Genomic DNA, 14655 nt, shown 5'->3' with positions numbered 1-14655 from the left:
CCAAATCCTGGTGCATCATACAGTACAATTGTTCAAAAAGTGCTGTGGACAGTCCATTTCTCCTGGGCTGGGGAAGGAGACTAAACTTTTTAAGACAGTCTCCATTCTGATCTCCTCTTGCCCCAGGTCTCTGACAGACTCCTCTGATCTCAGCTTCATCCTTCCCCTCTCCCGCCCTGGGTTAGCTCCAGGGCTTGGTTGCTGTGCAGGTCTAAGGGGGCTGCGCAGCATAAAATGTCTTTGGCAGCATTTTTGGCCCTGCTTCTTCATTCTTGTTCTGTTTTTAAAAGTTACTAATAGTTTATTCAAGAGGAGGAGGAAAGAAGAATGTACCCTACATGCCAGGGAAACTTTTTCTTCTGAATTCTCATAGTGGCTCTTGGCCTTAAAAGGGAATCTTTGCTTGGCCTCCGGATGCTCTTCTGTAAACAGTCGGTGCCAAGGCATGGCAGGCATGTTAAGGATGACAAGTGCCATAACATTATTTCGTAGTGCTGCTTCCCAACAGAAAGCCCAAAACGTTCTGTAGGGCCAAACTGAGTTCCAGCTGGTGCCGCTGGCAAAGCAAGGAGAACATGGGGCACCTGCACATGCCATGTCTCTGGTACATCAGGCCTTTCTGTTCCCTTTTGTAGGACTCCCACCCACCTACTGGAGAATGATCTGGAACACAAGTCTTACAAGGAACAGCTGAGGGAGCTGGGGTTGTTTGGTCAAGAAAAAAGGAGCCTCAGGGCACCTTATCACTCTCTACAACTACTTGAAAGGAGGTTGTAGCAAGAAGGGGTTAGTCTCTTTTCCCAGGTAACAACTGATAGGACAAGAAGAAATGGCCTCAGTGTTTAGATTGGATATTAGGAAAAATTTCTTCACCAAAAGAGTTATCAAGCACTGAAGTCACTATCCCTGGAGGCATTTATGATGTGTGGATGTGGTTTAGTGGTGGACTCAACCATGCTGTGTTTATGGTTGGATTTGACGATCTCAGGGGTCTTTTCCAACTTAAACAATTCTACGATTCCACACCTCTCCCTCCTTCCCTCCTCCCTTGCACATCACCTCACAGCACAAGCTCAGTGTTTGCCCATAATGGTGTGTCAGAGGCACATTAACTACACTGCTGAAACTCCCAGGTGTTTGCTGGTGCCCAGGTAAGGCTACTCAGGATCCCCCATCTTCTCCTCAATGCAGCTCTGGGAAGAATGGCTGCAGAGGCAAGGCCAGGCATGCAACAGCTCAATTAATGCTACAAAAATGTGCACAGTGCATTCTTGTGGTAAAACACGCTGGACCAGAGTTTCCTTTCTTCTCTGGGCGTACCTGCCAGAACTCCTCCTCCAGGCAGAAAGGAGGTATCCAGCCTCTATGGCTGCCTTTGGGAAGGGTCTTCTGACTGTACAGTCCTTGCACTCTCCCGGTTCCCCTCCAGACAACACACCTGGGAGAGGGGCTGTGTGGGATGCCAAGGAAGTGATGTCCAATGGGAAACAAACGGATCATTTATTTCTAGGAGCCAGTGATGTAATTTAAAAGAAACAATTCAGTAGAAGAAACAAAATTACCCAAGCAAATATGCAGTTGTTCTTCATTTTGAAATGTTCTCTTCTACCTTGGTGCCAAAAAGCCCGCACAAACCCAAACCTGGAGGTGCCAACATCAAGCCTCAACAAGATTCTTTTCCTAAGCAACTTACTGCAGTCAAGATTTCTGGTAATTTGTGAAATAGAACAAATCTCTCCTAAAGTTTATTTTCAAAAGCTCTGCATGGAGCCAAATAAGGTCTGTGGTAACAGAGATTCAGTAGGTCACAGATTAAGTGTTGCAACAACTAATTTATCCAATGCTTAGAACAAACCACAAAGCAGAACCCTGCGTCAGAGGTGCCCAATCCTGAGCCTGTGACAGATATGGAGTGGTGGTTCTTGGCTTTGTTTTTGTTCGTTTTAAGTCTCCAGTTAGCAAACTGTCTGACAAAGGAAGCCAAAACTGAGCAGAAGGAAGGCAAATCTCTGCTTTAGAAGCACAGTATATGCTCCCTGGACTGCAACTCCTCCTTCCCAAGAACGGCGCTCAGAGCAGATCCTGGTGTGGGGCACTGAGGGACAGGAGAGGCCATCCCATGCTGACTCTCTAGGGCATCTCTGCCCAGCCATTCATCAGCTGAAAATACAGGCTGGAGTTCTGTGTTCTAGGGTTTGTCTTGTTAACATGCAGCTCATTTTAGTCCCCAGGCAAACACTCCAAACCCATTAGGCCCATACGTAGTACCAAGACAAGGATGCTCCTGTATCCTTGTCTCCCTCAAAGGAAAAATGCCATTAGTATTCTAGCAACACAAGTGCTTCCTCATCATCCTCCACTGCTAAATATATTCCCATACTGCAGCTATGCAGTAGGACCAGAATTCATTTCACCTGGCCACAGATATCTCCATATGTAAATGTTTACATCTCAGCTAGTTCTCCAAGGACCTTTTGAAGTTAGCAGAGAGAGGTTTTTGTCTATAATGGAAAACATTTCTGTCCAAGGCAGAGATCTGTAGCATATCTTAAATTTCTTCAATTAAAACATACAGAGAAAGGAGAAAATTGGCTCTCAACTGAGAGCAGACAATGGCAGAGACAGAAAGCCTGGTTCCCTAACATACACTGCAGTGGGGAGGTCACCCACAATGCAGAGCCTTGAGAACAAGTGATCTGCACCAAGATTTGAAAGCAACTAAATTTTGGGGCAGCTTTTAACACCCTTTTCACTCTGGGGAAGATAAATAGAGATCTGTCAGGTTTATTATTATATTCAGAGCAGTGTTTTTTCAACAGACAATTAGAAATTCTGGAGGCCAGAAACACTGCTTGCAAAGAACAAGGAAAAACTTAAATTGACAAAAGAAGTTTTTGTCTCTCTTTTAAGGCTTTTAGACTCTGAAAATGGAAAGAAAATGTGAATGTACTATAAAAACACCGAAAATTCTCAATTAACATATCCATTCCCTATGTCTTTTCAGACACATTTACTAATTTAAGCAGGGATTTATCTAATCTCCTCTATTCTCCTATTTGAACACCAGAGTTATTTTGACTTCTACGTCATAACATTCAAGTTTTGGCAGCAACTGCTCCTCCTGGCTATTCTGATGCAGCCCCGTTATCTCTCTAGAAGAGCACATGCAGTACACTGTGGTCCACCTTTGTGGGGAGGGAGTTCACCAACAGAGCACATAAATCACTGCAGACACTGTTATCTTCCAACCCTGATGAAGTCTGTAGAGCTGGCAGGCTGCAAAGCTATCTTTTTATTTCTAAACCAAGCAAGTTTGATTTGGAAACCTCATGGCCTTGTAAATGTGGGATTTCACAACATAGGTTGCACAGAGTTGCTTTTCAGGATAGAACTGTGCTTTAATTGCTGGGAATTATTTCACCATGGCAACCTGGCTTCAGCAATCACACTTCTTGCTATACGGCCCAAGATAGACAAACGCAGACAGTCTGCTCTGTTCAGAGAGTACCAGGGTGCAGACAGGTTTGTCTTTGTAAAAAGTGTTTTAGTTTTCCTCACTAAAGGAAAGTGAGGCCTTTTTGCCTTGCAAGCTCTCTTCGTACAACAACAACAAAAAATTATCTGACAACACTAACTAGTATTAAGGACTGTAGCCTAAAGAAAACATGCAACAAAGAAAATACATTAGATATGCAGGCCAAGTTCAGAACCTTACCTACACACTTCGTTTAGGAAGATGGGTACATAAAATGTTTAATGTACAGAATTTTAAAATTCTCAACTTTTACAAGTCTACAAAAATGTTTAAGGATGTATTTCACAGTTACACTGTACAGTCTGGAAGAAGGCAATATGGACTGCATGACATTCCCAAACAGCTAATGGGAATACTCACCCAGAGTCTGTACTCTCAATAGACAAATATTTCTCAACATGGTGCAACATGTCAGCTTGCAGCTGAGCTCAGTCACAGTTGTCTCTCTCCTCAGCTCCCCAGAGGCAAGGAACAGTAAAGGACCATCATCTTTACTTCTGACAGGAGTGGGCAAATTACAACTATTTAGGCACAAAAAGTATCTTGCATTGGAAGGATAAGTTAGTTATTTATGTTGGGAAGAGAGTAAAAGTAAGTTCATCACCTGCCTTCCTACTACAGTTCTACCTTGGAAAATGACATCTATATGTAATCACACAGCAGGCAAGACTTCAACAGCTGAATCCTTCACATAAAACATTGTTTGCTTTACGTCTAAAAAAATGTGGTTTAATAGGACAGAAAAGTGCTGGGGCACACCACAACTGAGAGCGTACATGGAAACACAGGTAACAACATGGCTACTTCAAACACCTTGGCCTTCTTTGCAGGAGCTTCAGTACAGAACATAAACTCAATTAGATATATAATATGGGAAAAAATTCAACTTGTTTTCACTATTCATCAGCAATTTCGCATGCCTGCACCTGTCAGCTCACTTTTAAAGCCTGTGTACCAACACACACGTGCATCTTGTTGCATTGAGACACAGCTATGGGGAATTCAATTACCTACCCAGCCATCAGTTATTGAACAGGTTGGGCAATGAAATACTAATTGTGAGGAAGCAACCCCACCTGAAATTTTCATCCTCTGTATCAAGCTTCACAAACTCATCTCTTACACTTTAAATTAACTACAGCATTGCGGTTAGGAAGGATATTTATTTACTAGAAATGACCTTTGGTCAAGGTCAGTTCTCAATGGCAGCTTTGTAGATCAAAAATGGATTCCTTTTTCCCTTTTGTTAATATTTTAGCTTTAATTTAAACCAAAGTTAGTTCAGGGAAGTCCCACCTCTCCTGGCATGCCTTAGATCAGATCCCATGATGAGAAACAGTGTTTTTCAGTCTTAGTATGAACTGTCTTTTTAAACTTAAAAATCGAAACCAATAGCTGGAAAGTATAAATTGTGTGTCTCCCCCTCACAGGATAATCAAAGCATTATCTTAATTAGGTACCTTTCATTAACAAATTATGTGTACAAAACATTCCCTAATGTAACCATGTAGTTAATTTTTAAAATTTTGTGACAGAATGATGCAATGCTCTGTTCAGTTTTGCCATCAATAACACACAGCGGTTTCAGAATTTCTTAGAAAACTGAACATTGAAGTTTTGCTTTCTGTATAAAAGAGGAAGAAAAAAAATCTATTTAAAATAAAAATGCTATGGATTCATGGGCCAAAGTAAAGAACATTTGAATGACTGATTGAAAAAAATAGTAGGGTGGATAATAGTTTAATTACTGGTACAGTTAGATCACTGTTAATTAGCTTGTGAGACAGCAGTGATTCCCAACCCTAATTTATTACTTTTCCAGATACGTCACAGGAGACTGAAAAGCAAGTAAGAGCACCTTTACAGACACTCACTGATCCACTAGCAACCAGGAAAAAAACCCCCACAGATATATTAAAACCTCACAGTGTTACCTCCAAGGGCTTGCTGAAATACAAATTCATTCTTTTAATTAAATGCTGAAAGCACAGCCAAGAAATTGGTTAAGAAACACTAGTAATTTACAAAAATAAATATTAAAATTAGGTACACACAGTTGTGTGCTGAATTTATTTCATTCCCTTGGCTGCATGTGCAAATGACAAGCAGGCTCTTTTAGCTGCTCATGTGGATTTGCAATTGATAAAGTTCATACAAGCCTGGACGAACACATTCCCCAAAACACAGTGCAAAGGCAATGTCACACCTCAAAGCAAGGAATGGTCCTGACCAGCTGACTCTCTTCAAACCCAGCCCGCACTGCTCACCAGAGAAGCCCCATTTCAGTTCCTGGCATTATCCAACAGTTCCTGCTGGTTTTGCAGAGATGTAGCCATACTGCTTGTGTGCTTAGCAGCTTCACTATGAAGAAATGAAAGATAGTACCCAACCTGTGAAGAAGTCTCTCTCAGAAGAGTTTACTATTGTTGTTGGCCGATGCACTTAATTCTAAATACTTAAGTCTCTACTTCAAAAATCAGTAGGAATTTCTCTCATAAGGCTTGCAACTGAAATCACTTAACAACAGTGAGCTCAACTGCTAATAAAATGTGTAGATTTAAAAATTTAAGGACTTGAATGACAAACCTAGGCATGGAAAAAAAATCTTTGTATGCTGCAAAACAACAGAAAAATAAGTACTTCAACTGAGACAGAAAACAGTTTGCTCTCTGTTCCACACAGATGGTGGTCTCAAGACCCCAGGCTTTATCCTTTTCTGCATAGGTTTGTTCTGAAGAAATATGGCAGTCGCTTCAAAAGTGAAGATTTTGTATAACAAAGAATCAGCAAAGCCTCTTTCATCTCAATTTTCCTTTTCCCTGTCATGACAAATGCATCCTGCTGATGGTTAGCATTTATCCCTGTAAGGCTTTGGTGTTCTGAGTCTGGGATGCATGGGCCCATTGGACTGAATAGCAGATCTGAGTGTCTTGAATGTGAGTGGAGGTACACCAAGGTACCCCTAATGTTATCTCACCTCTGTGTGAAGTTACATAAAATCACCAGTGAAGAAACCCAAGCCTTCTTTCTTCATTAACTCTGTGTACTTTGTATGGTGTGCCAGGACTACTTTTTTTTTTTGCCAGATATTAAGCTAAGAATTTTAATATTTTGTCATTATCTGCCTTTCTGAGGACAGGTGCATTCACTGCTGATTCTTCCTTTTTCAAAAATAAAAGGAATCACACAGACATCCACAATGTTCCTTTCACCTCGGGAGCATCTGCTACCACCAGTCCCTGCTGTCTGAGCAAAAGCATTTGTAAACTTATTTTCGTACCAGACAGAAAATAACTTGGAAAATTAACAGAGCAGCATCTTCTGACAAGCTCAAACAACCTGACTTTGGTGTTAATGGACTCCATTCCCTCCAAGAAGTGGGGTTTTTTAGTTCAGAAAGCTAGAAGAAAGGGTTAATCCATACATCCTATCCCCTTCTCTTTCCAGAGACTAGGTGCTGGCAGCTCTTAAAAGAAATGCAACATCTCTTCTCTGACAGCAATCTGCTGCAGTCTTAGTTAAAATTCTGTAGAGCCACGCAGCACCGGGGATGAAGAAAAGGATTAGAAAATCCCCCTCAACAAGAGAATGCTTTAACACACTCGATTTTGGTGTAGTCACAGAGAAAGATGTATGATAGAGGAATGGATACATTTTGTCTTAGCCATTTTATAGACAGGACAACAACTGGTGGGAGATCGCATTCCTACACCCCACCTCTTCAAAAAAGATCATCAAGAAAGGCGAGAGAAAAAAGCTCTTCTACAAGAGGAATACTTTTCTCCTACAAACCTACCTGGTAAAAGCCTTGGGGTGCACAGACGGTTTGAGATACCAGAGAACAGTGGATAGAAATTGTGTGAAATAGATACTTTCTCCATAAAGAGCAGCAGCAGAAACATGGGCTATTGCAACACAGGAAACAAAGAGACAAACCAGAAATTGTAGGCAACTCCCAGAAGGATGAATGTTGCATGCTCATACTTTGCTCATATATAAACTGAAATAATCTTCCAGGCTGAAACAAGCAGCTAAAATCTGGAACAAATCCTATAACGAAACAGATGCATACCAAGGAAGCAAGATAAAAGAAGGGTGAATAATTTCAGAAGTTCGAGATTATAATCAACTCTATTCTTTGTTAAGTGTCCAGGAGGCATCTTCAGGAAAAAAAAGAAGCATACTTTTGCCCCTAAACCAGAGGAAAATGCTATTAAACCTTGGGCAGGGGCCTTTCCCGTACTACCTCTGGAGACACCTTAGAGGGTTATTTCAACACAGAGAAGAATTTAAGCAGTCCTCTCCCTCTGGCTATCACCTCACAGGATGTAGAACATGTAACCAAAATACAACTCAGTGTTGTAAATACCTCTGAAGAAAGACACCAACTTCTTCATTAAGTTAATACACTGTACATGGTTCACTAACTCTCACAAATGCACCAGGGTCATGACACTCCCAGAGCAAATAAGAGTGAGCAGACTGACAACTACCCCAAAGCAATGGAGGAGTGCATGGCTCACTGGACTGCCAGAGAGACAAAGCATCTTTCCAGAGCACAGTTCCAAGTCCTGAGCTCCAGCAAGGGCCCCAGTTGGGCTTTGTCAGAGGTATCCAACAGCTCCCAGTGGGGCTGAACTTCAAGCAGAGCACTACAACTTTTGTAGCTACAACCAGAATAGACTTTGCTACCTGCATATGCTGGAGAACATCTGCCTGCACAAGCGGGGAGAGCCGCCTCTCCAACAGGCACATCCCAACCCAATGAGTCCACCAGGCTGGCAATGCCACCCAGGCCTGCCTTCTGTACCCTGCTCTGTCCTGAGGAAAGGACACATGTCAAAGATCAATCTCACATACAGATTGAAGACCTACCACAGAGTCCCTCCTGCATGGTCACACCTTGCCAAAGCACAAGATGTCACTGCCCCATAGTGTCATCAGTCCTTTCTGAGCAGCTGAGTGTCCCAAAAGGCCATCACTGAATGAGGAATCAGCTCCTGTCACAGAAATACTCAGCAAGACACAGCACGACAACCAGTGATGTCAGTTGCCCTGAACCATAAACATTTTGAACTATTTCGGTACAATGGAAAGTTGTGGGAGGGAGAAAGAAAAAGAACAGGATAAAAATAGCCAACATGGCTCTGAAGAGCATTTTGCCTATAAGCCCCTTTCCCTGCACACTGTCCTCCCTCCCTTCTCTTCTGCCTGTCCCCAGCCTTCCCCATTAATCAGATTAGCTAAACAAGGCTCTTCTAATTACTTTCTAATACTGTGAACCGGACTAAATTACTGAAAAATGTTTCTACCTAAATTAGAATAAAACAGGATCGATTTTTTAAATATTTGCTTTGATCCTGTCAATACATACAAGCATCATGGACAACAGTTTTCTTCAGCCATAAGAGTCAAGGCAGCACAGAGGAGGCAGCTACATCAAACACCCTCTGCTCCTACCCACCTATGTCCTGGTTCATAAACACATTTGAGACAACTCTGCATGATAAAAAAAAAAAAACAGAATACAATATCAAAATTAACCTGTTTTCTTTCTGATCTTGCTATGAATTATTTGAGGAATAGAGAAGGAATTTAACTTTTCAAAAAATTTTAAGTGCTGGATATAAAAATACATAGCAACATCCAGAATGCCAACTGAAACTTGCTAATTTATCTGACTGAAGCAATCATTATCACACTATCACTGAAGACAAATTACTACACTCTGGAAAAGCACATCTAAAAATTCCACTTTATTAGTAATGCCAAATGGCACACCTACCCAAAAAGAGTGGGGTTGGGTTGGTTGTTTTGGTTGGTATCCAAATCAATCCCTGCACACTGCTGTAAAAAGGGAGCTCTTATGAGAAAGGGGAGGTTTAACTTATCTATTCCCACACTCATCCGGGACTGTGTGTACATATAAACCACACCGTAATTTATCAAAAGACATTACACAATGACATCACAGCTCTGTAGCCTGCACCATTCCTCTTTCCTGCCACCGTATCACTGATTATTAGTCAACTATCCCAGAGGGACTTGGTTTCACTGAAGACTTAAAAGGAAACGCACTGAGTATGAAGCTGCATGAGGAACAGTCCCCGAAAATTGCCTGCACAGGACCCAAAGTGCCAGGGCATAGCAAAGGCGCTGAGCACCTGAACCAGGACTGAAGTGCTGGCACAGGCAGTGAACGCTGTGTCCTAAAATCATCAGCAGGCAGCTCCAAAAAATGCTTATGGCTGGCTCTGTTATCCGCTGGAACCAAAGAGGGGACAGTTCTCAGGAACCCAAGTCTTCCTTGCATTTGTACTGCTTGAGGCCAGTAAAACACACATCTCTGCAAGGAAGCTAACGGGAATCTGTGGTGCCACAAAAAACTTGAACAGTTAATGAAATAATGCTATAAAAGAGAATAATATTCCAAGTTTTGACATGATACTCTTTTCCCTTTCTCCTTCTACCTCTCTCCAGAACCACCAACTCATAGAAATCAAAATAACAAAATGCAGAAAAACTGCACCCATTTTAGTTTTATTTCCTCTCTAACCATGGGCTACATAATTGCACAATTCATTACACGAGAGAGAAAAAATTACATTAACATATTTCAAAAACATAAGTGAAATGAAAGCCCTAATTAAACACTGTGCTAAAGAATACACACAACTTCTTTTCAGCTATGCTATGATTAATTTAAAGGGGAGATGACACTCTTCTAATGGTGTTATAATTTTTTTAATCGTTACAAGTGAGTAGCCTTGATCCTATCCCTGAAGTGTTAGACACAGTTTACTAACCAATACGATGAAAGATACAAGCATCTCCAGAGTTCTTCATAGCTGAATCACTAATAATTTAAAAGAGCAATAAACCTAACAGTAGCATTCATAAAACATTAATTAGAAAGACTGAGAACACATCTGTTGCTTTTGTTACAATTTTTCCCCCTTTCTAGTTCAGTTGTCTTTCCCTATGCTCTTTTAAACTCTTCTCAGGTTCTCAGGGCTGCTACTGCTTCTCGTGAAGTCTTTCTGCTTCCTCACACTTCCCTCCTTGTTTCTTCCACGTACTGATTCCTCCTTTGGCAGCTGTTATTACTAGTGTGTGAAACACATACTATCTGGCAGCCAGGAGGCCTTAGACCTACTAACTAATGAAAACAACTTGCATGTTAAAAACTTCAAGTGAGTTGGTTGTAACTACACACAACTCATGTAAATAATATACAACAAATCTGCTATGCAGGGAATCAAACTGATTAAGTACTGTACACGAATAACTGAGCTTTAAAATTCACAACCAGGAGAGAGACAAGAATGGAGGCAATCTGGAGTGAAGACAGGCACTATATCCCTTGTCCATTGTGAATTTCTACAATTCCTTGGCAGCCTATGGAGGGCTGGAAGGGAACTGTGATGATGACAGTTCCCAGTCAGGCCCAAGAAAAGAGCCTAAAATGCAGTGAGCTGTTCATAACACCAAGCTACGCACAAGCAAGATATTCTCTGATCTCATCACCAAGGCACCGGTGATGGCCTGATCAACAGAAGAAAAATTACTGCATGCAGAGTTTAGCATGGATTCATCCTCTGTACAGACTGGAGAAAACTCAATCAACAGAGTTTCAGGTGGCCAAGCTTAAAAGTGGTATTTGATAACCCTTTGTCCTACTCTTACTCTGAGATGGCAAACCATTATAGTAATGGTTTATACAATCTCATTTAACTTCTTATGACTACAATGTAGTATTATCAAGGGTCACTCTGTATTGGGGTGGCATTGCACCTCTGCATTCAACCATGTCTTTAAGGTCTCTTTTCTTATCTACCAACAATAAGGTGGACGAAGCTCAGCTGCAGATGCCTCTGTTCACAGAAATCCCACCACAGCTGTCACCAACCAGACACCAGTTCTGGCCTAAATGAGGTCCCATGTGGTTCCTTCTTTCACCATCACTGACTGGGCTTACACTTCCTTAAGTACTAATACCCAATTTCTGCAACAAGAAAACTTTGATTGGACTTGGGATTTACCTGGGCTCCTACCTAGAGAGATAGCACAGCTACCTGTGCTCTTACACTGCCTGAGCTCTTTGCAGACTATGAGCTCATGTTTCACAGAACAAAGTAAGATGAAGTAACACACATAAGGTCAGATAAGGCATTTGAAGCAGATTCAAGAAGAGAAATAAGAGAAACAGTCTGGCATCTAAAGAAATTTTTTGTGACTTCACATTTCTCTCTAACTCTGAGCAAAAGGAGATAACCCAGTATGAAAAGACACATAAAAAACCCCCACTGTACTACAAAATAGTAATCACCCCCATCTAGTAACAGCTTAGCAAAATAAAGTTATCCTATTAATTCCCCAGCCCAAAACATTTCATGTGTGACAACAGCTTTTTCCTGCTTTCACAAAAGGTTTATAGTACATGTAGAAAATAAATATCAGGAGAAAAAAAAAAAGGTAAATAAAATTAAGCACAATTTCTGCACATACTCCAGTAAGAGAAGAAAGGATGAGGTTAAGCTACATTTTTTCAAACGTGTGCACTGCATAAACCAAAAATATATGTTTTACTGCTAAGTCACAGGAACTTACCTATTCTTTAAAATAAACTGCCATAGATGCTGAACAAAAGGTTTGGAGGTTTGGCAATTCTTCTCTACAGAGACACCCATCTATTTACATCTGGGAGTGCTGCCAATAGAACAGCTACCAAAAACTTCAAAAGGTTCACAGCATGAATAGCAAGCCGCTGGCCAAAGGATTTTATGATATGACCAGCTGTGTAACACCATATTGAATTATAGACACAACACCCCCCAAAAATGCAAAGAAGGGACATTAAACTTGTTAAAAAGCTGAAAGAGAGACCTGAATTCCTTAAACTAATGTTTTCTACAGGAAAATATTTTTAACATGGACAAAAAAAAGTACTGCAATACAGGACTTCTTTAAGAGCAACTCTGAGCAGCTGTTCTCACCAAGCCTGCTTCAAGCCCATTGAACTCCTCTAGCTGAAGTCCCAGTCAGAGCTCAGCCGCTTCGTGAGCAGAACATTCTGCTTTAATAAATTGCTCCCCTAAAGTCGCTCGGGGAGAGACATGAGTCAAGGGAGGAAGAGAGGGATAATGTTTCTGTTGACAAACATTTAACAGTTGGCAACAGACAGTAGGAAACGGGGACAACGCTGAAGGAACAAGGCTCCTTTTTGAAGCAGCACTGCTATTCCTCACAGATCCCAGAAAAATATCTGTACATACTTAACCAAAATAAAAAGCTGCAGTTGTTGAAGAACAAGGCTGCTAATCCTAATATTTGTGGTGACGTTTTTCCCTGCCAACCAGAACGGGTCAGAACTCCTCCGAATCATATTACTGCACATCCTTTGCCAAAGAGTCTGGTTTTGGTCTCAGTAGTCATGCACGTCTCAGTGCTCACACAAGTCCTTTTGAGCTACATGAGCCATTTTTTCCCCTCATCTTACAACATTTCTGTAGAAAACTTGCCAAAGCATATGCAGCATGTTGGTCGGACTCCTTATTCAGGCAAGCCAGGACCTTCACTGCCTGCTTACGTCCTGGAAATTCATTTCTCATGAAAGCACAAACAAAACTTGACTGCAGTGCTAAGGGTGAACAAATGTTTCTCCCCAAGCACCTACTACCGTTCCAACTTCCACCCTCCCGAAAGCAGCCTCCCTACTCCACGCACGAGCGGGACTGAGCAGCGCCCGGCGCCCGGGACGGAGTTTTCACTGGAGCTCCATCTCCCTGCTCTCCCGGGATGCCCCGTGGGCAGCCGCCCTGCCCTGCCCGCCGCCGTCCTTACCGCAGCACTTTGCCCACCGCCTGCAGGACCATCTTGCAGCTTAGTCCGGGTTTGGGACTCTGGGCGAGCACGGGCCGTTCACCGGGGAGGCTGCAGTGATCCCCGACCATGGTACGGCCGAGCGGAGCGGAGCGGGGGACACAGCTCGGCCCCGACTCCCCACCGCTGTCCCCGGGCAGCTCCCGCCCCCGCCCGGCCCCGCCGGGGAGCCGCCAATGGCGCTGGGGGCGGGCGGTGCCGCCGCTCCTCCGCCCCGCCCCGGCCGGCGCTGCCCCGAACCGGCCCGGCCAGGGGCCCCCGCGCTCCGCCGGGGCTGCGGGGCCCGGCCGCGTTACACAACCCTGCCTGGGGCTGGGACGGGGGGAGGCAGCGCCCCGGGCCCGGGGAGCCCGGCTGCGCGGCACAAGCAGCAACACCATCACCAATCAATCCTCTGCCCCTTCTCTTGGCAGCCCGAGAGAGAGCGAGGCAAAGTAGGACGGTGCCTGACTTAGCAGGACATGGGGCAGGCTCGCCGCTGTTCCTGTCTGCAGTACGGGCCCCGTCCGTAATGGGGCCAGGCTGGACTCCCAGTGAGAAACGGGAATAATGATGCCTTTTGTGAGCAAGGCTTTGCGCTGCCCTCAGGACTCTGCGACATGCAAGGGCATGGGCTAACCCAAGAACAGAGCTACAGACGGTCTGCCAGGAGCAGTTTTACATTGTGCAGGTCAGCCCAGAAATGACATCAAGACTTTTATCAGAGAGGCTTGAACACAGGAAGGGTGAAGAAGAATAAAATCAGCAGAAAAAAAGAATAAAACCAGAGCTGCCTTGCCATTGTGACCAGAGTTACAAGTAGGCACTTTGGTAATGGTTCTCAGAGGACAAGGGATTAAGCAGCATCCACAAACACAAGGCCCGTTGTAACACACCAGCAGTTTTACCCAGAGAAACCACTTTGCCACGAATTTTCCTAACAGACCTTAGAAAAGCACTATATGTCCAGCTCCTTAGCCACAGCACAAAACCACCACTTCACGCCCCTTTTGGACAGGCAGCTGTGCCCACAGCCTGCTGATGTAGCATTTAGAGCCAAATCACAACAAAAAATGTGACAGGTGTGGCATAATGTGACCTAGAACACAAAGCCCTGAGGACATCACTTATTCTGAAAGGCTAAAACCCAACCCACGACATCTCAGAGAAAACAGAGGGTTTGCTATTTTACATACACCTCCAATGCAGGCTGCAGTCAGAAGGGGCCCTTCCCCAGACAGGTATAGCCAAGTGTTCCA

General features: G+C 43.2%; 1 protein-coding gene across 6 annotated transcripts in view; it reads right to left on the bottom strand.

Annotated features, from left to right (window-relative positions):
• Nucleotides 1-14655, bottom strand: part of MOB2 (MOB kinase activator 2) — a 113860-nt gene that overhangs the window by 18380 nt on the left and 80825 nt on the right. Inside the window, exon 1 of one of the 6 annotated variants that reach the window (XM_064657580.1) lies at nt 13379-13553. The exons of the other annotated variants lie outside the window; for them this stretch is intronic. Within the exon in view, the coding sequence (XP_064513650.1) occupies nt 13379-13488 (110 nt within the window). The 5' untranslated portion in view covers nt 13489-13553. Of the gene's footprint in view, nt 1-13378; nt 13554-14655 lie in introns of those variants that run through there. 6 annotated transcript variants of the gene reach the window in all.

This window comes from Pseudopipra pipra, chromosome 6 (assembly GCF_036250125.1).
Source record: "Pseudopipra pipra isolate bDixPip1 chromosome 6, bDixPip1.hap1, whole genome shotgun sequence".
Lineage (NCBI taxonomy): Eukaryota > Metazoa > Chordata > Aves > Passeriformes > Pipridae > Pseudopipra > Pseudopipra pipra.
This window is presented reverse-complemented; position numbering and strand designations above follow the sequence as displayed.